Below are 25,861 nucleotides of genomic sequence, written 5' to 3'. Positions count from 1 at the left end.
CAGATGTTTGGTAAGCCAGGAAAGCCAATGGTAACTTCCCATGCCAAATCTTTGTAAGTTTCAGCCATTTTCGCCACAATTTTCTTGATATTTTTATTGGCCGCCTCCACTGCACCATTCATTTTTAGACGATACGGCGATGAATTATGGTGTCTAATGTTGAACTGACTGTAGAATTCCGCTATTGTGCTATTATTTAGATTCAACGCATTGTCAGATATGATTCTTTCAGACATTCTATATCGACATATAATCTCTTTCTTCAAAAACTTACTGACTGCTGACTTCGTGACATTAGCATATGAGGCTGCTTCTACCCACTTAGTGAAATAGTCAATAACCACAAAAATGAAACGATGTCCATTAGAAGCCTTCGGTGATATTGGTCCAATGACGTCCATACCCCCACATGGAGAAAGGCCATAGAGAAGTCATAACATGAAGAGGTGAAGGAGGGGCGTGCATTTTATCCCCGTAAATTTGGCATTTATGGCATTTATTGGCATGATTGATGCAATCTCTTTCCATGGTGGACCAGTAATATCCAAATCTCATGATCTGTCTAGCCATTGTGAATCCATTGGCGTGCGTTCCACAAACACCCTCATGGACTTCTTCTAGAATTTCCTTAGCCTCTACAGTGTCCACGCACCTCAACAGTACTCGATCATTTCCCCTTTTGTATAGGGTCTCTCCATCTAGGACATAGTCAATAGCTAATCTCCTCAATGTTCTCTTATCATTCTCCGTTGCCTGATCAAGATATTCGTGATTTTTCACATATAGTAATATATCTTGGTACCAGGGACAATTATCATTATCTATTTCTTCAATGTTGTAACAGTGGGCCAGGATATCATAAATACTAATTTGAATGGGCTTCATGTCCTCCAACTGATTCACTTTAATCATGGAAGCTAAAGTAGCAAGAGCGTCAGCCATCTGATTTTCTTCCCGTGGGAGATAACAAAAGGTAATGTTGTCAAACTCTTCGATCAATTCCAGAACCAATCTCCGATAACGGATCAACTTAGGGTCTCTTGTCTCTCATTCCCCTCTTAGTTGATATATTACCAATGCTGAGTCTCCGTACACTTCTAATGTATTGATTTTCCGCTCTATGGCTGCCCGTATACCCATGATGCAAGCTTCATACTCAGCCATGTTATTAGTGCAATCAAAGTCCAATTTACTGGTGAAAGGATGATAATCTCTATTTGGAGACACCAGGACTGTCCCAATCCTATTGCCTAGTGCATTCGATGCTCCGTTAAAGTTTAATCTCCAAGAATGATTTTCTTGGGGATCCTCTTTAGCATTTGCCACATACATCAAATCTTCATTCGAGAAATCAAAGTCCAGAGGCTCATAATCTTCTAGAGCTCTGCTAGCTAAGAAATCTGCTATCGCACTCCCTTTGATGGCCTTCTGGCTTACATATACTATATCAAACTCGGAAAGCAAGATTTGCCATCTAGCAATTCTTCCCGTCAACGCCGTTGATTCCATCATATACTTTAAAGGGTCTAATTTTGAAATTAGCCAAGTCGTGTGATAGAGTAAGTATTGCCTCAAGCTCTTGGTTGTCCAAATCAAGGCGCAACATAGTTTTTCGATAGGCGAAAATCTCATTTCACAATCAATGAACTTCTTATTGAGATAGAATATAGTCTTTTCCTTCTTTCCAGTCGTGTCATGTTGACCTAGCACGCATCCCATAGAGTTATCGAACGCTGTCAAATACAAAATCAAGGGTCTATCTGGGCTAGGCGGTGACAGCACTGGAGTATTGGATAAGTATTGCTTTATCTTTTCAAAGGCTTTCTAGCATTCTTCATTCCAGTCATCAGGATTATGTTTCTTCTACTGATTCTTTGTGAGGTAGGATTTGTTTTTCCTCTTGTTCTACCATCATAAACAAGTCCAGAGATAAACCACAATCTTCATCACCTTCAAAGTCGTGCGATCCCTCTAAACACATGTTTCGTTCAAAAGGACACTCTGAGTTCGTAGCGGCGTCATTCACGTCGTTGATATACAGGGACCTAATATAGTTACAAAAAATGTATGGATTTATGTACAATTACTTGTGCAATGATTATAAATGAAAGAATATATATACTTGTATGGAAAGAATGAAAGAATATTTGCTCGAAACGATTGCAAAGATGTTTTATTAAAATAATAATACTCAAACATAAGCCTATTTCACAAAAGAGTTCTTGTTATTTCTAGGCTAAAACAACAAGTTTGTTCTGAATATTACTTTGAGACAGTTCTAAAGACTTTCGGTATTTCTTCCGCAGTCCAATTGTCCAGAACACTCCCAGGCTTATAAGGACGAATATCTAACCAGCTCATCTCTTCATTCTCATGCTCATGAATGGCATTGATGTGCATATTTCCCAATATCTCTTCAATGCTTTCCTCAACTGGTATCCTTCTCTCAGCATGAATAACTCCTCTAGATACAAAGGTTTTGGATACGTGTGGAATTATCATTAGCTCCCATTTGGTTTCCTCCCCACTTAGACGCGCACTTCTTCTTTCCTGTCTTTTTTCTAGCTCATTCTTTCTCTGTCCTCTTTCTGGCTTATATCCTAAGTCAAAGTGATCTTGCTTTCCTTTCAGTTCTGGCACCTCAATCCTCCCTTGAAGATATCTCTCCAGCCCTTTTCCTGGTAAAGCTCCATTTTCTACCAACAACTGCAAACCCATCTCCGTAGTTTTGGATAATTTAGGCACCAAAATTTTACTTCCTTCAGGCACAAATACCGTGTTTACAAACTCCAAAGATCGAAATGAGCATTCTACTGACTCATCATTAGTCTCCATGTATGGCATCTCATTGGATACAACTGCTATTATATCCTCTTCGGCGTTAATTGTCACTAACCGACCTTCTGACACTAACTTCAGCTTCTGATATAATGATGACGGTACTGCCCCCGCCGAATGTATCCATGGTCTTCCTAATAAACAATTATAGGAAGGTTTGATATCTATCACAATAAAATCTACCTCATAAACTGTTGGGCCAATCAGTAGGGGTATCTCAATTCTTCCCATGACCTTTCTTTCTGTACCGTCAAACGCCCTCACCATATTTTGGCATGTTGTCACGTGTGAATTATCTATGGGAAGCCTGTTGAGTGTGAATAATGGCAACATGTTCAAAGCTAATCCATTGTCAATCAACACTCTTGGCAAAATATGCCCTTGCATCGTGCAGTGATATATAAAGCCTTAGTAGATCCCACACCCCAGGAGGTATTTCATCATCATTGAAGAATATGAAATTATCAGCACTGATATTATTGACCAACCGATCTAACTTGCTGACAGAAATATCATCAGCCACATAGGTCTCATTTAACATCCTCATCAACGTACTTCGGTGTACTTCTTAATTCAAGAGCAAGGTTAGTACGGATATGCGAGCCGACTGTTTATGCAACTGTTCGACAACATTGTACTCGTTGTGCTTCAAGAATTTAAAGAATTCCACGGCTTCTTCCTCCTTCACTGGCTCGTTGATAGACAACACAGGCTTAGTTATTTCCCCCTCTTATTCCACTATTATAGCCCTTCCTTTCACGTGTTCTGGATCGGCACTCACATCCTGGTCCTTTGTAGTTTCCATTCCAGGGACAGTTGTATTGCAACCATAGTTCCACGGAACCTTCCTACTATCTTGGTAAGAAAAGGTTGCAAGTTTCTTTATTATGATTCTTGGCATTACTGGTGCTCTCACTTCATCATTCCTTGGCCGCAAGATGATGACCACAGGCTGAGTTACTCTTGGAACCTTTGCGGATTCAGATGTGCAAATACTCCCCTCCTCCTTAGCTTCTTCATAAAACTCCATTTTCTTATTATCCATCAGGCCTTGAACCAAGGCTCTGAATTCTGTGTATTCTTGAATCTCATGTCCCTCATCATGATGGAACTCACAATAGTTTTCGTTCTCTTCAAAGCTTCTTTCTGAATCCACTACCAGCAACCCTCTTCCTACTATCTTCTTCCAGATCTATCTCAAAGGAATCTTTACTTCTGTGATATCCTCTTTGATTTTCCTACCCATGTTACCTCCTATCATGTTCACTCCATTTTCATTATGATTAGGTAACGGATTCTCTGTACTGGGTGAATCATCCACTTTAACAACACCCATGCTTATGAGTCTTTCTACCAGCTTCTTGAACGCCGTACAATGTTCTATAGAATGCCCACGATTCCTGCATAATAATCGTATTGTGCATTTGCATCATACAACTTGGGGTACGGAGGCTGCAGAGGTTTCAAGTGGTAAGGGGAAACCACGTGTGCATTGAATAGATTCTGATATAATTCCCTATACGACATCGAAATCAGCATAAATTGAAGCTTCTCCGTATTTTGCCTTGTGTCGGATCCTCGTTTTGATGATCCTTGTTGGTTAACAGCCACTTTTCCTGGTTGATTCACCGTAATCGTCTTTGAATATGAACTTGTATTGTTGACCTCATTTTCCTTCTTCTTCGAGGCCGACCATCTACTACTTTCTCCCGCATCTATCTTCCCGCTTCTGGTAGCATTTCACCATTCATAACTATGTCAGAAAAGCTTTTAGTAGCACTTCCTAAAATATGTGTAATAAATGGGGCCTTCAATGTATTAACGAACAGCATCGTCATCTCTCTTTCTAGAGGAGATGGCTGAACTTGTACGGCCACCTCCCTCCATCTTTGTGCGTATTACCTAAAACTTTCGCCTAGTTTCTTTTCCATATTCTACAGAGTGATCCTATCAGGCACCATGTTAGTCACATGGTTGTACTGCTTTATGAACGCCTGTGCCAGATCTCTCCATGAATTAATCTAGGTACGGTTCAATCGATTGTACCACTTGAATGATGCCCCTGTGAGGCTATCCTGGAAGCAATGTATCAAGAGTTGGTCATTATTGACATAACCGGTCATTCGTCTGCAGAACATGGTAATATGAGCTTCGGGGCTACTAGTTCCATTGTACTTCTCAAACTATGGCATTTTGAACTTGTAAGGGAGTACTAAATTTGAGACCAGACTCAATTCTTTAACATTTATCCCATAGTAGCTCTCCACACATTCCATCGCTCTAAATTTCTCTTCCAGCCATTTGTACTTCTCCTCTAACTGTTGTGGCAACTCATTATTCATTTTCTCCTTTCCAGTTGTCTCATCGAAATCAGGGATAACAGGATTAACAAGGTTGGCTCCGGGGTTAAAGCCTGATCTTGCCTGGAGATTCATTAGCGTTGCAGCGTCACCCTAAAATTGCTGAGGATTAATGGTAACAGAGGACCTACGCGAGTGTATCTCAACTTGCTGGGAGGTAAAGTCTGGAGGATAGACAAGTCCCTCATTGTCTCATTCTTCAACATTGAGCACAGAGCCTTTTCCTTTATCAGTTCCCTTGTTGAACCATTGAGTTAACTGGGCCATCATACTCCCTTGAGATTCCATCATTTTGTCTATCATTTTTTGCTGGTCATTCATTTGCTTTTGAAGTTGCTCCTGCATTTCCTTTTGGGACTGTTCTAGCCTGTCAATCCTTTGATCCATATCCTTAGTTTTTGATCGAGTACCGTAGCGGTGTTTAGTAGGCTGGTTGATTTCCAGATTAACTGAGGAATGATTTAAATTAATTAGATCTTTTAATATTTTTAAATACATATGAAGTAATGCAATGCATGAATGCAAAAAAGGCGTCAATTTTGATTCAATTCCATTTAAAAAAACTTTACTAGAAAGGAAATTTCTTTACATAAAGTGAATTACAAATAAAGCTTTGCCCTATTGCTCAGCGTTCTAATCTTCCTAAAAAACACAGTTAACTCCTGCCCCCGATTTGATTCTAATTCATACTTCACACTCAGCATGTCTGCTTGTACGGCCAAAGCTTGTACGTGATCAGCTACTTCTCGGATTTGGACCACAGCTTCCTCCATAATATGAGACTGCTCCTAACTTGGTTCTGAAAGTAATGTAGCTGTTCCTTATTACGATTTTCATTTGCTTCCAAGTGCTTGATCTGATTTTCACAATTTTGCAACACCGTTTCTAGCTCTTCGATTCTTTGCTTCATTTCCTCAATCTTGCTCAAGCTTGCTTTCAACTTTATTGCGGAATTTCGATTTCGATACTGATGAAGAGATCCTTCCAACACGATCACCCTATCATTTAACTCGCCATTTTCCTTTTGGCTTTCTGACAAACTCTTTTCTAAAGCCTCATTTCGCAGCTGCATGTCTTGGAATTTCTGTTCCCATCTATCGGCTTTGTCCTTTTCTTCTCGAATTTCTGCTCGCCATTGTTCTGAAGTTTTTCCCAGCCCGGCAGTTCTCATTGACAGACGTAACTTTTTATAATCCGTCTTCAGACTACCCAGCTCCTCCTCAGCCTTGTTTTTCTCTTTCTTTAACTTCTCATTTTCAAGCTTCTGAACGTCTATGTCCAATCTCAAGTTTGTCTTTTCTGCCTCCATTTGCTCTATCTTTTTCTCTAAATCCGTATTTCTTCTCTCAAAATCTCATTTTATGATTTCCAACTCAGAAGGGATGACTCGCAAATGCTCTTCTATTGACTGGCTGTCTTCTTGATTTAACTTAGGTGTATTATCATTAATCCTCCTAGCCCACCATTCATGATACTCAAGAGTTATCATCGGACCTACAGCTAACCTCTTCATTCGACGAGTCTGTTTCCACGTACTAGACATCACTTGAATCTTCTTTCTATAACCATTATCCTTGTACGAAAATTCACAATCAGCTATCCCTTGAGTCGCAGGTATAAATTGCCTTGACCTATATTGCTTTAGCACCAATAATGGGGCATATCCAACAGCTCCCCAAATACCAAGCAAAGGAACCCAATCAAAACTACCACACCTATACAAAATCTCATCTGGAAGCAACCAATGAGCTCTCCACTCAACGTCCTCCTCTTGAAGATTTTGAAGAATTGCCATCCACTTCTCCTTCGAAATATCGTCTCTCCTTGGTGTAGCCACTATCTCTTTTAGTGGTGAATAATTTTCAGAGAAAACCCAGTACGAAACTTTATCCACCTTCCAAAAGTGACTGTGAAACCATGCGAGTAGAAGCTGTGCACATCCAATAAATCTACCTTCACCCTTCTTTTGGCATGCACTCAATGACCTAAAAGTTTCTGCCAAAATTGTTGGAATCGGTGTAACCTTCTTATCGAGCCGGTCGAATAAATCAGTGACTGCTTCATCCACATACCCCAAGGCTTTAGGGAAGACAACCAAGCCGTATATACTTAAAGCAAAAACATCTAACCTCTTTCTTACGTTTGGGTGTGTGAGAATTGCATCTTTCAAGCTTCTCCAAGGAACGCACTTACTATCCCCCTTTTGCTTAATCCGTGCAACAACCCACTGCTCACTCATTCCTGTTACACTCATCAGCTTCTTTAAAAAGGTTGGCACATTTATTGCTCTTGAGTAGACCCTGTCCACTTGAAACTTTGAACATCAGAGTAAAGCCATATATTCATCTACCGTAGGCACCAAATCGACCTTCCCAAATGTAAAACAATTGTAAGCAGGAGTCCAGAACTGGGCGAGGGCTTGAAACAAATGCTTGTCTACCTTTACATCAAGCAAATAAGGCAGATCCCCATAATTATTATAAAATAACTGTCTAACCTCATCACTCCACTGACCCCAGATTTCCTTCAATTCTTGCAAATTGTTTTGCGTTACACTGATATGCGTAAAGTCCCATAATTCCGATACATGCCCGTCAACCAAACTATCACCCTTTTTTTGCTGTGTTGTTTCAGACCAAGTTCGGACAGCCGCAATATCTTCCACTTTATCAAGAAATCCTTTTTCCATGATAAGCTCTCTATCTAGCAACTGAATATGAACCGACGCCTTTTATGATGAAATGAAATGCCATGTCATGCAATCAAAATAAAACACAAAAAGTCAGTGTCATATAATAATCTAAAATATAATCAAGAAATAATAAAACACCTAATCGGATGTCCACTAGGGTTCAGTATAGTTATACCTAGGGTGGATTCCTAAGGTTCATTATATGAAGTTTGGCTTCTAGGGCAAAGGTACCCAAACTAGCAGATTTCTCAATCCTCACCCATTATACGCTAATATGGATCGAGTTCGATTCAGGGGAATACATTTCCCTATGGCTACACGGAGATGAAAATCTCATGAAGACATAGGTACGGAAGTATCCCGGAAGCGGTCCACTACCCTGCACGGAGGTGAAAACCTCACGAAGGACTAATTTTTCTCTCCCACTTAAAAAGGTAAAATCATTCAACTCATGTAATGCGTAATGCAAACAATACTTAAATACATGAATGCAAAAGATATCATGAATTTTGTTAAGAAAACTTTCTCAATCATAAGATAAAATTTAATCAACTTTGTGGCTCGACTCTCTTATTTTTTAAAATGCTCCCTAGTGGAGTCGCCAAGCTGTCGAAACCAACTTTTTTTTTTGGAAAAAAACAAAAATTAGTTGTCGATTAAAATTGGAAAAATTGGGAGTCACCACCAATCTTTTTAAGGTGTGATTGGGTCACCTAAAAACAACTTTGGTCTACGAATTTTAGAAAAACGGGTCCGGGAGTCGGTTACGTATGAGGAAGGATTAGCACCCTCATTACGCCCAAAAATTGGTACCTAGTTAATTGATTAATGTCTTAATGTCGAAAATTTGAAGAATATAATCCTTAGCAAAAACTTAAAAACGTTACGTATTAAGACCCTTATCATTTCAGAGAAAGAAAATGCCACACCCAATGCGTTAGGGCACGACATTCTAATTTCCTCAAAAATGAATTAGGCCAAAATACTCGTATAATAAAAATTTAAAAGAATATCCATTTATTCAAGATTTAAGAAATCGCGGCCCAATACCTTAGGGCACAATTCCTCCAAAATCCCAAACTCGGAATATTTCTTTTATTATTTTTTAGAAAAAAAATCTTCATTTCGAGAAATCAATGCGTCACATCCAATACGTTAGGACACAACGTGTTGAATTCCCAATAATGAGTTCTTATTTTTTGATTAAATAGAAATGCTGGACTGTTAGATTTAACGAAGAAAATCGGAACCCAATACGTTAGGGCTCAATTTCCTTGAAAATCCTAAATACAAGCCTTCTCTCAATTTTGAAAAGTTTGAAATCGAGTAAAAAAATGATGTGATGCTACATTAAATATACAATGCAATAATAAATATTACAATGACATAGAAATAATATAAATAAATGAATAAATAAAATCGAGCAATTTACCAGAAAAAGCCCTTTTTTTTCAAAATTTACCGAAATGGGCCGATTTTTTGATTATTTACTAGAATGGACCATTTTCCGGGAAATCGCGCCCACGTCGGTAGCGATGTCGTAGTAAATGGCGGAGGTCACGCCCACGTCGGTAGCGATCTCTTGGCGTGGACGCGACCTTCTCCACAAGTGAACAGTACTAACGGTCAAATATATATATATATATATATATATATATATATATATATATATATAAATACCCCACCCTTTATTTTTTCACAAACAAATCCTATCTAATTTTTCCTCTCTAATCCTCTCAATTTCCTTCCAAAATTCTCTCAATTTCCTTCCAAAATTCTCTCAAACTCATATTTAATTTTAATTTCCTTCCAAAATTCTCTCAAATCCATTTTTAAAATAATTATAATTTTTTATAATTTTTAAAATAATTTTAAATTTTTTATATTTTCATCAATGGCCGAATCATTTACTCGTCTTGATAGCAATCACATATCGGTGGAGCAAATGAAAATGGTAAGTATTAAATTTAATTTGTAATTATTATTTAAGATTTTTTTATTTATGTATTTTTAGATAATTATTAATTTATTGTTTGTTATAAAAGTCTAAAGATCGGGTATTGGAATGCCATATCCGGAATATGCATGCTCCTCCATCACCGTTAGTAGAGAACTACCTGCGGGAAGCGGGTTTTTGGCACGTGGCGACGGTAGGCCGGGGATTCAAGTTGGACCCGAAACTGATTAGTGCGTTGATCGAGAGGTGGAGACCCAAGACGCACACTATCACTCTAGAAGATGTCAGCATGCATTTGGGATTGTCGGTGGAAGGGCACCCAGTCACCGGGTCTGCCCAATCTAGCAATTGGGAGGCGGTGTGCTACGAGCTTTTGGGCGCTATTCCGGAAAAAATGGATTGAGGTAAGGTCGAGATGGCTGGTTACGTGCCACCTTCCCCGATCCGAATGTAAATTCAACCGAAATCGAAAGAATTCGATATGCTCGATCATACATTCTTCAAATAATTGGAGGTTATCTGATGCCGGACACGTCACGGAGCCGTGTACATCTAAGGTGGCTGCTAAAACTCGTTGATTTTAGAGGAGCCGGTGAATTTAGTTGGGGGACTGCTGTCTTGGCAACATTATATTGAGAGATGTGCGGGGCAACGCGACCCAGGAGAGCAAACATCGGAGGTTGCCTTTCACTACTGCAATCATGGGCACTATTTCGCTTTTCATTTCTACGTCATCGAGTGAACCACCCATATACATTCCCACTTGTAACGAGGTAAATTTTATATTACATTTTTGAATTATTATGTAGATTTATACAATAAAAGTATGCTAAAAATTTATTTAATTAGGTGGAACCATCTGGCAAGTTTTCGTGGATTACCGTCTGAACTTGAAGATATACGGCTTCTATTGGACCAACGGTCGGAAGCAGAAGTAAGTATTATTGCAAATAGATATTTCCATACATTTTCTAGTCGATTGATATTTAGTATTTAGTATTTAGTATTATGTATATAACTAATATTTCTATCATGTTCATATAGTTTCAATGGACACCATACGAGGATCCGGCAATTTGGGCAGTAATTCTGGAAGAGTTTTTACAAAATCCGAACACTTGGCACGTGAAAGTGGTGTTGATCAACTATGCAACCATGGAGCCCCACCAGACAGACAGAGTGCTAAGACAGTTTGGATGTAGACAACCGATTCCTGCGGACCCGGAGGAGTTTGACAAGCACCACAAAATCGACCTTCGGCAATTAGGTACGGATTGGACTAGATACTGGTCCGAGTACATGGAAATGTGGGAAAATTGGCATGAATATCTACCTACTCGGGAAGCAATCATCGTTCCGGAGTTAGCGTGTGTTCCAGAATACATGCCAAGGTTTAGGATCCATGGCAAGCCGTATTTACTTACGCCAGAGGAGAGGTAACGGCAATTACGTCTCGGAAGGGAAAGGCGCGGCCTCTAAATCCAAGAGGAGAAGACTTCGAAGGCAGCCCCTCAACGAGGCCCAGACAGTCACCCGACGCATCATCAGCGGGCATGCAATCACTAGCCCCAACGAGAGCACCGACGCAGTCACCTGACGCAGCAATTCAACAGATGATACCCACGCAACCGCCTTTCCCTATGATACTCCTTTCAGCATCTTCACCTTCTGTTGGAATAGGCTCCGGTTCAGAAAATAATCCCACTTCTGCACTATCCGGCCCAGGCTCTCGAGGTGGATCCACATCGGAGTCATCTTCTAACGCACAATCATCTGCAGCGTACGATGTCCCCTCACCGGTTGACGTCGTAGGTAGTACGTCATCCCTTCTTCTGGGCATTTGATAACGTCCTCAATTGGATGTAGATTGCCATCCACTAGAACTTGACGCAGTTCCCCAGTACGTATTTCCAGCATCAAACGTCGAGCCACCGACGTACATGTCCCATCCACCAACAGAGTGTCTTGCGGGGGATGTGCATTCGAGACCTCTACCGAACATGGGTTGTTCCGTATTTTGTAACCCGGTTACCGAGTGTCGGCCAGGGGTCGTGTATACATCTCGAACACCGGACGAAAGTACATCAGTTGGCGACGTAAATTGTACATATAACTCAATATAAGTTGCTCCACTAGCAAGATGAGTCTGCACCATTGCCTCCAAGCTACGAGCACCTTTTATGTTGAACGAGTCATATGTCACCGGATCAACACAAGAACAAAATCGATACGTGATTGACAGAACTTTCATTGGCGTCGTTCCGAAGATTTTACGCCTAATTCTTTTACGAAGTTCTGTCAAATCTATGTTCTGGTTAAATGACAGGCGCACTGTATTCTCCGACAAAAAGACAACACCATTCTCGGTGTGGCAAACCTCACCATTGTAGTAAATAGCAGCACTAATACGTTCACTCATTTTGAAACTCTAACTTTCTTAGGCTCTCTAAATTGTTTCTGCTATGACTTATGAATTCTAACAACATGTTCTGCCTAATTTATAGCCTCGGCCCAAACTTGCTATTATAGCAAAAACGCATCCACGAGGGCGCGATTTCACAATTTCTTCTCAAATAGCATCCTCGTAGAAACGATTTTATACTATTTGCTCAGAAACATCAGAAAAAAAATTTATTTCTTACATGACCTACTGTAGCAAAATCGCGTCCACGAGGGCGCGATTTCACAATTTCTTCTCTAATAGCATCCTGGTAGAAGCGATTTTATACTATTTGACCAGAGACGTCAACTCGAAATAATTTTTTCCCGGACCCCTAAACCCTAAAAAGCCTGCATCCTAAACCCTAAAAGCCAGAAAACCCAAACGTGAAATCAACGTCGAAATCGTGCCCACGTCAGCGCGATGTCAAGGTAAATGGTTCATTCCGGTAAATAATAAAAAAATCGGCCCATTTCAGTAAATTTTGAAAAAAAAAAGCCTTTTTCTGGTAAATTGCCTAATAAAATCAATATACATAATAAAAATAATCACATACAAAATATCAAATAAATGATCAAAATAAAAAAAACAATTCTTTTTAACATATAAACGAAAACATGAATTAATAATCGAATGAAGAAAATAAACAAAATATAAAGAATAAAATGCACATAATATATGCATTGAAATTAAAAGTCATACACATAATTTACATATGAAATCTTGGGCTATGTAACTTATACATATATAATACATGATGCATTTATGAAAATAAAGGAAAAAAATATACATTATAAAGTATATAAAAAAATACACACATTTGCATTTTTAAAATAAATATATTCATATATATATATAAATAAATAAAATTGGTTAAAAATATTAATATGTATACATACATATATATACTAAAATAAATATATACATATAGATTATAAAAAATAATTACATATAAAAAAATAAAAATAATTACATTATTAAAATTAATTAATTTTAAAATAAAAAAACTAAATTGAACTGCCAATAAAAAATCTGGGGTAAATCCGTAAATAAATAAAGCCCAAAGGACTAGATTAAATGCGCGAATTATATAGAGGGGCTAGAAGGGAAGTTTTCCCTTCTCCTCTAAAACGGCATCGTTCTATAGGGACCAAATTGAAATTAAAAAATAAATTAAAGGCAAATTTTAAAAAATAAAATAAACTTGATTATAAAAATATTAAAAGGTGGAGGGGCTAAAAGCGTAATTTACCCCTCCGTATAAAAACGCACAGATCTTGAGGTGGATCGGGTCGGATTCGGGTCGAGTACTCAAAACGACTCTGTTTTGTGCGTATGGGGGCTTACAAAACGGTACCGTTTTGGTACCTTATAAAAACTCCCCAACTCACCAAAAAAAAAATCATTTTAAGCCCCTTTTAAAAAAAACCAAAAAAATTTTCCCAAAAACTCTCCTCCCCCATTCGTCCGGCCAGGGGTCCGGTCATCGGCCAGTCACCGGCCGCCTATCTCTGGCATCGGCACCGCCGTCTGTGGTGGACGAAAAAGGGGAAAAATCCCTTCTTGGTCCTTCTAACCTTTTAAACCCCAAATCTGGGTTCAAATCTTTTGAAATATGGCCAGAAAAGCCCCAAACTTCGAGAAACTCTTCGGCTTCCGACCGTCTATCCTCGGAGACGGTTACCTCAACCGCTTGCGGTGTTTCAAAAGCGAATCATGGCGAGTCTCTTTACCTTTTATCTCGTTTTATATCAGTATATAATAAAACAATAAAAAAAGAAAATAAATAGTAAAACGAAAATGTATATCAACCTTTGGTTCCGATTTACTCTCGGTTTGTTGTGAAAATACTTGTTTCTTTTATTGATTTCCGGATCCCTATTACAGTGTACTGGTGGCTTTTTTATAGCCGAATGAAACAATTAAAAGAAGAAACAAATCGGTTTCTTTATTTGATCTTCGAATCTTTGATTGTGTTTCTTTTTTTTTGTTTTTTTCCTTGATGCGCAGGTATGAAGATTGAGGGAGATTCGGAAGGCAAGGCCTGGTTTGCGGCGCTGTTGATCTTGAGAAACCCTAGGGTTTCTGATTTTGTTTTGGGCCATTTGTTTTGGGCCACCGTCTTTTAGTTTATTTCAGTTTGGGCCCACTTGTAATTTGGACTGCTTTATTTTCTTCATATAAGCCGGGTAAAATTGAGGTATTACAATTAACTTTGGTCCATTCATTGCCATGCATTACCAAAAGTGCAAATAGGTATTTTGGATCATTTTATAATCACCCTTCAATAATCAAATAATCATAGCAAAATTTAATCATGATTCTTCTATAAAAATACAAATAGGTATTTTGGATCATTTTATAATCCTCCTTCAACTACTATTCACTAAATCAAATTTACCACATATGCTCAAATTATTTCAATTCATATAAATGAACAATTTCCCAAGAATTGCAATATGCTTCTAGCATTCTAAATCCTTCAAGGATTTTAATATAAACTTTACTATATAGTGATTCATAAAGGTTGTAACAACAATAATTAGACGAAAGTTAAATCTTTTATAAACTGCCAGTTTAATAATATATCTAAAGGTTATTGTATCCATCACAAAAGAATATTATATCTTTTCATAATCAATGCCAGGACTTAGTGAAAAACTTCATATTTTATTCCGTTTTTTGCAAAACCACTTCATTTGTACCCTCACTAGCTTTATACCTGAAGATATTTGGACTATTGGTCCAAAAACTCCACAAATTTAATTGCACTTGAGTTGCGTCTTTCTATTTTGACCGATCTATTCCATATTTATATTTCTCAATGGATTTATTCAAGATTCTCCTTTTATTTCATTATTTAAACAATAATATTGCATGCAAAATCATTGTTGACAACTTTTATTATAGGTTCCACATTTTCTCAAATTGACATAACTTATCAAGATTTCTTTATTTTCACTATTTTAATCTTCAGCTTCAGGTACCTGAATCTTTTCTAGAGTTTTAGTTATGTCTTAGGTCTCTTCTAGAGTACCCACCTCCACTATATGATCATCTAGAAGAAATCTCATATTTGGAACTGATTAATCTATCATTTATTCTAATCGATTGTCCTATTTGATTTTGATTCAAATTAAAATATTAGATGATATATAACACTTGGTTATTCTTATTAAGTTTGTAAATACATCTGATAGTTAACTTGTCATAAAGTGAGTGTTGGGAAAAATCCGATTTGAAAACGATTTTCTTGCCCAGCGGGAAATTAAAAATTAGAAAATCGACCTGGTTTGTGATATTTATAGTAATAAACCTTAACCGAATTCGTACTTGTGTTTTTGGATAAGTGGATCCTTGATTTTTTTTGGCTTTTAACTAAACGATCTTCTCCGCTATTCTCGTACCACAAACTGCTTTGAGTGTATACTCAAATCAATTGAATCAAAACATAGAACTAGAAAATTTTTTCCTTTTGGGGTGAAAGCGAAAATTCTCTCTTCTTTAATAAAAACTGGTAAAATTGTTATTATGAAAAATATGTTTATAAGTTGAGAATAAATTCTCTCTATTTTTTGACAAAATAACAATCTCTAGAAAGTTGTGTAAATAGTTCTACTAATGCCATATATTTATAATAAGATAAGGTAGAACCTTTATAGAGTTATAGAAGTTTATTTCCACTAGAAAAACAATATCCTAATTTATCTAGGATATAAGGGGTGGCAACCCTAGTTAATGATACTAGGGTTTTGTCGTCCCACCTCCTTAAATGATGGGTTTTATGCATCTCTTACGTTGGGTCCAATTACGAGTACTTCTTGGACATTTTTGACCCAGTACTTTGTAATATGATCCAACCCGATTCATTTTTTTATTTCCCAAAATAAACTTTAATATCTACATATTAAATAATTTTTTCACCCTAATTTTACCTGTAACATCCCACTCAACGAAGCCACAGTATTTGAGTACTGTTATTAGAAGTAAGACATATGAAATAGGTTCTTAGTGAATATGGTACTAGATATGACTAAATGCTCGAAGACTATAGAATGCACCTTTGGGTGAAGTCTTTATTAAGGCAAGCTTGGTGGTCTGGTAGACTCCTTCACAGGGTATACGCCACCCCAGATGATAAATCTTGATGTTTATTCCTTAAGTGCTAAGCCCTTAGTTTAAAAAAATGATTGACTTTATTATTATTTTATTTGGAACCATCTAGTTGGCTTAAAGAGTACTAGTTAGAATGGGACAAGATCTCTGATATTGAAAGGATATGCATTTAAGATGAGAGAGATTGTTATTAGACACGGGTACCGAAGGAAGGGTAGTAGGAGGATAAGCTTGCCTACTAAGTTTTCTTTTCGTGTGCACTTGTATAAAGCCAACATTGGTGTCCTAACCAAGTTTTGTACTTTTTTTGTCAAACTTAAAATTTTCTTTCCAAAAACTTTTTCTACATTTTCTCGAAAAATTCAATAACTAAGACTTGCCTGAAAGACCAAGTTCATTGTATTCAACAAACTTTACCAACGATTGGTACCTAGTAAATACCGATAAAACTCTGCTTTAGGGTTAGTTTAATGGAAACAAGGAGGAAACTTTCAGATTCTGGGTTTCCTGTTAATGTTTTTGTTAAAACTTGCTTAGCTTTTTGTGAAATGAACTGACAAGATAACCCTTGATATTATAGATCAAGAAACTCCTAAAAGCTTCCGAGATAAGGGCAAGGGTTCTGTTGTCTGAGCTTTTTTGCAAATTTTTTGGTGAGTTCCTTCATACTTCATGAGTGCGTTATGTTTTTGTTCATGTTTGGTACAAAGTAAGTTTACCTGTCCTGTAAAGGTAAAGTGTTTGCACCAAAGTAACGAATGTTTATTGTGAAAGGTCTTGTTTGACATATCTACATAAACGCTATGAGGGCATTGATTCATGTTGAGTTAATACCTGCATACTTTGAAAGGAACCATTTAGTTTGAACAAAAAGGAAATGAAATCATGACGTTACCTTTAATGATATAAGCATTGAACTGGCAGATCGTGATACATGAGAATAATTATGTGGCCTCTAGTAAGGCAAGCATAATTGCAAAATAGATTGGTAGAGCATGACAAAGGAAAAAAATGTACGAATTATATGATCTCTAAACACGGACTAGAGTTTTTGGCCAACACGAAGAAAGTTGTCTCCATAAATGCATTAGCGTAATGCATGCGCCAAAGGAACAAAGTCTGCTGTAAAGTTTACTTGTGTATAATATTTACCAATGGGAGAGTTGTATAAACTTTAATTGTGTATAGTATTCACCAATAGGCGAGTTGTATAAAGTTTGCTTGTGTATAATATTCGTCAATGGGCGAGTTGTATGAAGTCTACTTGTGTATTGTATTCGCCAATGGGCGAACTATGTGTTCCACTAAGTTGGGAAGGTTTATTTGTTTAACGTATGTATTGTCATCTTAGTGTCTGCTCTAGAACTCACTAAGTTCTATGAACTTACTCCGTTACCTTTCCTTCTCAAGATCATTTAAGAAGTAAATGCATCACTAAGGACCACGCCAGAGGATATTTCATGTTGTAAGACCTCTAATGGTTCTGTGTTATGCATGGCAATGAGGGTGGCGCTAAGGTTTAGGATTTTGAAGAACGATATTTTGTAACTAAAATTGTATTCGTCAAATTAAATTTTTCCCTAACTGTTGTAATGACGCTTATGGTCTCGATTTGTAATGGTTTACTTCATGGTTTAGTGTTTTCAAATTGTGTTTGGAGAAAAGGAAAAGGATGTAAGGTTGTAACGTGCCATTCTTAGATCCTCCTCAAGGGTCGGGTGTGGGACGCTACATTACCCCAGTAAAATTTTGGCAATTTTACCCCTAGTAAAATTTTGATGATTTTGCCTTCAATAAAATTTTGATGATTTTACCCTCGATAAAATTTGGAGAAAATTCATTCAATATGTCACAACTCAACATGTTCATTATGACCAAATTGTATATTTTCTTTTTCGAGCTTCAAAACAGTCTAAAAACATAAACTCATTCTTCCATAAATTTTTAAGTAATCCTATATAGGATTGCAAGTTTCCATTTCCATTTTCATTTCTATTTTTGGAAACCTACATTCATTTCCAAATGATTCCATTTCTCCATTTTGGAGAAAACCATAATCATTCCTGAATGTTTCCTATTTCTCTTTTTTTATTCATTTCGTTCTTTTCTATTCAGACACGCAATTCATTTTTGGTTTCAACGAGCTAGCACAAGGACTGATTAGACATATGTAGTTAAGGCTTAAATAATTTATAATTAAGTTTTGGCTTTTCACCTATTAATTATTTAGTCATGAAGTCATTCCACTATAGTATCGTGACTGAGTTCTCCTCAACGACATACCATTAGGAAAACAACTACTCAATGTTTGTCCAATGACCTTGTCATTAGTGTGTCACCCTCATAGGATATCTTTGATCTCTTTGGGATAATATTCGTTCTCCTAATACGATCTTATTTTATCTTATGGTAACCATTACATCTTTCTTCATGAAATGTCAATCACTATCAAATAGTGATCAAGTCATCAATCACAAATATGGACGATCCATGACCACGTCCATGACCACGTTTACTTTTCATCAACCATGTAATGCTAATGAGAGGATATCATTTACTCATGTTTTCGGCTATGAATTCCACTATTGTTAATGACGCCACATACTACAAAAGTCGTGCACCTAACGCACTAACTTTCATTTCCTTATCTATTTGAACTCAGAGTTTTACTTACATCAAAGTGTACGAGTCACACTACAAATGTCACAAGTGAATAAATCTATAAACGGATTCAAGATTTATTCTTCTTGGGTTTTGTCCTATGTACTGTCAATCCAGTTAGTCACATCTATGTCTCTATCTTTTGGGATTCATCCGCTTCGATGCCTAAGACAAATCATCTCCCCAATTAGACTTGATAGACAACATATTAGTCTTTCAATCAGCTTGCTCATTTTTTATTAGACTAAGGATATATTTAGGTTCGTATACTAATACAAGTTGTCTTTCTGTACTACAATCCGACCACGTAATACCGTTAATTATTAGTTAAACATTAGACAACTAATGAGCACATTTGCTTTGTATGAAAAAACCATGTGAGGACAATATACAAAGTATTAGTTTAATTCATGAACAATTTTATTAACCAATCTGTTTGAATAAATTACAAGTGTACTTAGACAAAAATACTACACTCAGGGCACTAGATCCAACAATGAGTTATCATATTTGAACTTCTGGTTCAAATTACTCTCTATAAGGATCTCGATAATGATAACTCATTACAAGTAGTGATTTCATTTAGCTATTATTTCTTTTCCACTAATGTCGGAAAAACTATCAAATCAAAATGATAATCACAAATCATGTCATAATTGAATCTCTAATACATTCAAAACATCTAATAATACAATGAGACTCGTAATTAATATGCATTCCTAACTTTCTTTGAGGATTTACTCGTCTTTGTGCGTTGTGGTGGAGCAATTGGAACTTATACACAGAGACAAAAATTCAAAGATGGAAAATATTTAGCTCTTGACCAAAAATCAATTGTAATGGGAAGTATTTATAACTTATTGGCTTGATGCGTACAACATGTAAATCAACATAATCTCATGTTGAAATAGGAAGTTTAGTTCTCATAAGTAATGGTTTAGATACTAATAAGAGGCATTCAATCAATAATTTCTCTAAACCATTATACGCATAAATAACAAGCTTTTACAAAAAAATTTCAAACTCAATCAATAAAAGACTGAGATATATACTCATTAGCATTAGCAAGATGAATTGTCTTAATTGCATAATCTGAAATTAATTATTTAAATAAGCAATCTTGCAAAACAACAGGTTGCAAGTTGATAACACATATGTGATTTTTTTGTAGATACATCTACCAAAATCCTATAATATCAAAATCATCCACATGGTGGATGAATGAGCTCATATTCATTTCAGAAATGCAAGTCTTTATATCTCAACTTTAGCTAGTGAGTTTCTAATAATCAATTTTCATTAAGAATAAGAAACAAATGAGAATTCTTTAAATTAAAGAATCTTTTGGTTCTTTAATGAATGCCCATATGAATTCTCAATTAATTTTGGCATTATATATGATCTAGGATGGTCTAACTTGTCATGTCAAGTAGTAAATGTATTTGTATCAGTAAACTTTTGGTTTACTTTAACATGCATTTCAATTGTACTAATAATGTCAATATAAATGGGGACAAACCGATAGTTTGATTGTCATTCCTTATACTTTGTATTCACATATAAGTACTATTTTGTCATTTACTATTGGAAATGTCTAAATCAATGTGAAGTCTATAATGCCACTAAATCAATAAAATAAATATAATTTCCAAATAATTATATGCAATATTCGCTTCAAGGAATATGCTTAAATATTCAAATGTCCAAAAAACAATCCCTTCAAGGAGTGTGCAAAAAGTAATTCAGACAATAATGTAAGCATTTATCATATTTCTTACCAATCAAATTCTATAAATATTATCTAATTCAGACAACAATAAATAATTATATTTATTCATTACTAAATATTTTCAATTAAGTCTAAAATTGTACCAAATTTTATTTAAATTACTCATATCGTATACATCCTACATACAATGTATATACTAAAGTAAGGTTTAGACATAAAAAGTATGGTTATAATTTCATCTCCGCATATTTAATTTGATTAATATTAATATTTGTATTCCACAATCTTCGTGCATGTAACATATTCAAAATATTACATATATATTATATCCTAAATAATTTATTACACACATTAAATCTAGACATCACACGAGGAACAAAACTAGCTTAAATATGTAATACTATATAATATTTTTAAAAAAAGTAACTTTAGTGGCACTAAATGAAGAGAAATAAATAATTTAGCTTTTAAAAATAAAAGCTACATTTTAAAAATTTTAAAAGTATTTTCTCAATTTGAAAATGCATTTAATTTTAAAAATTATTTGTTTAATCTATACTTATTATTTAAAGGGTTGACTAAACTGGTGTCATAAATTAATCGGATATTATACTAAGGTGAAAAGTTATAAAAATCTATTCCTTTTATAAAATAAAAATATTATTACAAAATTAATTTTATCATTTTATATTTTTGTAAAATCTAGAAAAATAAACGTGATAGAATTTGAACCCAAATTACCATTACTTTTAATATCTGAACTTTATTATTTCCATAAAAATATTATTTTATCAAATTTTAGTAAAAGCTATCTTTTATCCTATTTTAAAAGATGAAATCTGTAATAAATTTTAAGGTATATTATCTATTATGGTTGGGGTTGAAAAATTCTTTTCAATTATGTGAAAAATTGTAGTTTGTTAATTTAATTGTTTTGCATTGCTATAAAAGATATTGTTAAATATAAAAATTAATTAATTTGAAATATAAAATTTAAATACCTTTTAAGCAATTAATATAAATTATTTGTAAAATTTAATTTAATAGATAAAATAAACTAGAGAAAATTAAGATTTCTTTTATTAATCTGTAGGCTAATTACTATGTGGCAAGTTAAAACTTAAGAAATATATATTTGTTTGCTAAAAGAATATTTGATTGCTATGTAAAAATAAATACTATAGAATAATCCATTAAACTTTTAATTGGTTGATAATTTTATATTCAAAAGCCAAAAGCATATTTTTCAGCTTTTGAGTTTAAATTTAAGGTAAATTCTTTATTATTCACTCTAAAATTAGGTTGTTCTTATTTTAGTAATCAAGTTTTTTGTTAATTTGATCGTTACTATTAAAGAAATTGATCAAATTAGTCACTTAACTTTTTTTTTAATTTTAATCTCATTATAGATTCTTATAATATCTACTCTTTTTGATACAATGCTTGGAATTAGGCATAGCCTCTCCCCAACACTTAAATAGGAGGATAATACGCTTCAGCGCACTCGAACCCACATTTTTCTGCACCGATAATAATATTGACGTCAATCACGCTAACACTCAATCAGCTCCATAATTAAAAAAAATTCTTTCTTTTTTTGTTCTCCATCTTCTCCCTTTTAATTTAAGAACTCTAGTCGACCTTTTAGAAAGACATCTCAAAATCAAACCATATAAATAAGAGGATTAGAAGGTGAGAGCATAAAAATTTTAAAACTTTTGGAGTGAGCTCGCAATTTAAAAAAAAAAATCTAATCAAGGTTTTGAATGGACAATTTAAGGTCGGAAAAGACGAACGATGACAAAAGTGACAGAATAAGGGTCCCTAGGGTTCTTGAGTTAGAAAATGAAAAAATAAAAGCATTGAGTAATTTGATCAAATTACGGATACCAAAACAGATAATTTATTTTGTAACCAAACCAAAATAACAACCTCCCACTGAGATCGTGTGAAAATCAACTCTCTTTTTTTCTACGTTGTTTATTTGTAGTGCCAAAAATGCTTTTGCTCCGAAAGCGAATTTGAAAGGCAACGGTAGACTAAATTCCATACCTGCAGTCACTTGAACCAGCAAACCGATTGGATTCTTCTCTTCTCTTCTTATAATTTATCAGATGCTGAAGACTCTTTACTTTTTCATATTTGCAGACACAGTGAGTGCCAATTTCTTTCTCTATTGCTTGCTTTATATTGTGAAGTTCTAGTTTTATTGATGGACACGATAGTTCATTCGATTGTACCCCAAGAAATGCAATCCCATGACATTCACATTTCAACTAATCCTTGTCGGTCTCTCAACCCTCAAAGTCTGGTTGGACCCAATTCAATAACTTAACTTGGGAGTCACAAATTTTAAGCTCTATCCCATGTCCTTGCAAATTTTAAATATCCTAGCTCAAACTTATCCTCAAAATCAGTTTCTAGTGGCTTCCATATCAGCCTATGATCTTACCCTATCTGCATATCATATAGGGAAGGCAATGGCTGAATGCATTTCCAAAGCAACAATATTTTTCTTGGCTTCAAAGCTAGAGATATCATTCCCCCTTCCATACTCTTCTTGTTTCACAATTTCAGATTTGTAAATGAGTATTAGTGCATTAATTAGTATGTTTGGGTGGTCATGGACATTGTAGCACAAGCCACGTGTATAAATATGTCATCCTCGGAAGATTCAAAATGCGGCTTTTGGGTTAGTTTTCACTGCCATGGATACTTGCAAGAGATGCTTCATTCTTTCCTTGGTCTTTTTCATGGTTTTCTTTGAAGATTTGGGGACCAATGTCCATGGTTTTCAAGGGGAAGAGCAGATTGAAACCGCGGTGGAGGATTTCCTCGATCATTCACCGCATTTTACCACAACACAAGGGTAAACATTCTCGATAGCATACAATTTTTTTTTTCTTAGGAATCTCCTAATATTCTTCAAGTTTGAACACTCACATCTAATGTATTCATGGTTCATTGTGTTCAGGATGTATGATGTGGAAGAGGTGGGAGATGATGATGATGACTGGCAAATGGTGCGGGCCAAAGGGAACCAGTTTGTTGTTAATGGTCAACCTTTCTATGTCAACGGATTCAATACCTACTGGCTGATGGTATTCGCAGCTGATCAATCTACAAGAGGAAAGGTCTCTGAATTGTTTCAACAAGCATCTTCAGTAGGACTAACTGTATGCAGGACTTGGGCTTTCAACGATGGCCAATGGCGAGCTCTTCAAAAGTCTCCTTCGGTTTATGACGAGGAAGTATTTAAGGTACTAATTTCACTCTGAATGTTGGTATTGCTGTCCAAATTGTTACCAAGTTTTTCACCACAAAATGTCAGCTTTGAACTAGTGGCATATGGCAATGGCATTCATCATAATCAGATAATTAATACTTTCCTTTGGAAATTAATGCAGGCATTGGATTTTGTGGTGAGTGAGGCAAAGAAATACAAGATCAGGCTCATACTGTCATTGGTTAATAACTGGGATGCATATGGTGGTAAGGCACAATATGTTAAGTGGGGGAATGCGTCCGGCCTCAACTTGACTTCGGATGACGAGTTCTTCTCTCATCCAACACTTAGAAGTTACTACAAGTCCAATGTTAAGGTAAGTTCTTTTCAACTATATTTTAACAGTTTTGTTTGTTCAATTTGCTGATATACATTCTCAATGGTTTGACACAGTGCATCTCTTTGCATGCATATTGTATCGGCATGTTACGAACTCCTACTTAAGCAATTACATTTCTGTTTCTCTGTTAATTTTTTGGCAATGTAGGCAGTGCTAAATAGAGTCAATACGTTCACAAACATAACTTACAAGAATGACCCTACAATATTTGCTTGGGAACTGATGAATGAACCTCGATGCACCTCAGATCCCTCTGGGGATACATTGCAGGTTTGGCCTTTTTTGGGTAAAAAGTAGTGACAAATGAAATTAGCTTTGTATGTGATCATATATTAAGCCTCTATACTATTGTGTTCTAGTCATGGATAGCGGAAATGGCAGCATACGTGAAGAGCCTTGATGCAAAGCACATGGTTGAAATCGGACTAGAAGGATTTTACGGACCCTCAGCACCTGCAAGGACTCAGTTCAACCCAAATTCATATGCAACTCAAGTTGGAACAGACTTTATAAGAAACCATCAGGCACTTGGCGTTGATTTCGCATCTGTTCACATTTATGCTGATTCCTGGTAAAATTTATCACCTGTTCTGGAAGTACAGTGAACATTTTATACTTGCTATAAATTAATACAGACATGCAAATTCAACAGGCATGTTAACATTGATGACATATTAAAAAACTCCAGCATACGCATGTCTGTCTCACTTTTCTTCTGTTAATCATAATATATACTTTTGTGATTTTGCTCATTTGTCCACTCTTCTCCATATTATACGTATAGCGACTTCTTAATAGATTATTTAAATGATTTGTGAAGGATTTCGCCAACCATATCTGATGCTCATCTCGAATTCACAAAATCATGGATGGAGGCTCACATAGAAGATGCTGAGAAATACCTAGGAATGCCTGTTATCTTTTCCGAGTTTGGAGTATCGAGAAAAGACCCTGGCTACAACTCATCATACCGAGACACTCTTATCATGACAGTGTACAAGACACTCTTGAACTCAACAAAGAAAGGAGGGAGCGGAGCTGGGAGCCTCTTATGGCAGCTATTCCCTGATGGGACAGACTACATGGATGACGGCTATGCAATTGTCCTTGCAAAGTCTCCTTCAACATCAAACCTAATATCCCTTCATTCTACAAGAGTCGCAATCTTTAACTCCAGGTGTTCTTGGAAATGCCGTTGGGGTTGCAGGAAGAAAAATTCTTTGGAGACATTCCTCTACCATGATGATCTGTAAAACTATTTATCGGCAAAGGGACCTCGGAAGCTGCTATTATACATGCTAAATGAGAAACGAAATAGAAAACAAGAAATAAGATCTTTGTGGAGTTGTAATATATTTGTTAAGTGTGGTGGCACAACATGATTATCAGATTATATCAGCTAATCACACTACTTAGTTCCTTCACCTGCAAACTCTATGGCC

General features: G+C 35.9%; 1 protein-coding gene across 1 annotated transcript; it reads left to right on the top strand.

The window, feature by feature from the left end:
- Positions 1-22,591: 22,591 nt before the first annotated feature.
- LOC105777877 (mannan endo-1,4-beta-mannosidase 6) lies at positions 22,592-25,843 on the top strand. The gene is made up of 7 exons (XM_012601372.2): positions 22,592-22,946; positions 23,430-23,662; positions 23,768-24,053; positions 24,201-24,395; positions 24,567-24,689; positions 24,779-24,990; positions 25,240-25,843. Exons 2-7 carry the CDS (start codon positions 23,502-23,504, stop codon positions 25,670-25,672), a joined length of 1,410 nt encoding a protein of 469 aa, XP_012456826.1. The 5' UTR covers positions 22,592-22,946; positions 23,430-23,501; the 3' UTR covers positions 25,673-25,843.
- Positions 25,844-25,861: the final 18 nt, after the last annotated feature.

This window comes from Gossypium raimondii, chromosome 10 (assembly GCF_025698545.1).
Source record: "Gossypium raimondii isolate GPD5lz chromosome 10, ASM2569854v1, whole genome shotgun sequence".
Lineage (NCBI taxonomy): Eukaryota > Viridiplantae > Streptophyta > Magnoliopsida > Malvales > Malvaceae > Gossypium > Gossypium raimondii.
Note: the sequence above shows the minus strand (reverse complement) of the source record. Positions and strands in the feature narration are given on the sequence as shown.

Bases quoted from the DNA above. Each gene is read 5' to 3' on its own strand.
- LOC105777877 (XM_012601372.2), top strand. From the start codon at position 23,502: ATGGATACTTGCAAGAGATGCTTCATTCTTTCCTTGGTCTTTTTCATG. The intron at 24,054-24,200 runs GTACTAATTTCA...AAATTAATGCAG, and splicing joins ATGACGAGGAAGTATTTAAG to GCATTGGATTTTGTGGTGAG. The intron at 24,690-24,778 runs GTTTGGCCTTTT...ATTGTGTTCTAG, and splicing joins CCTCTGGGGATACATTGCAG to TCATGGATAGCGGAAATGGC.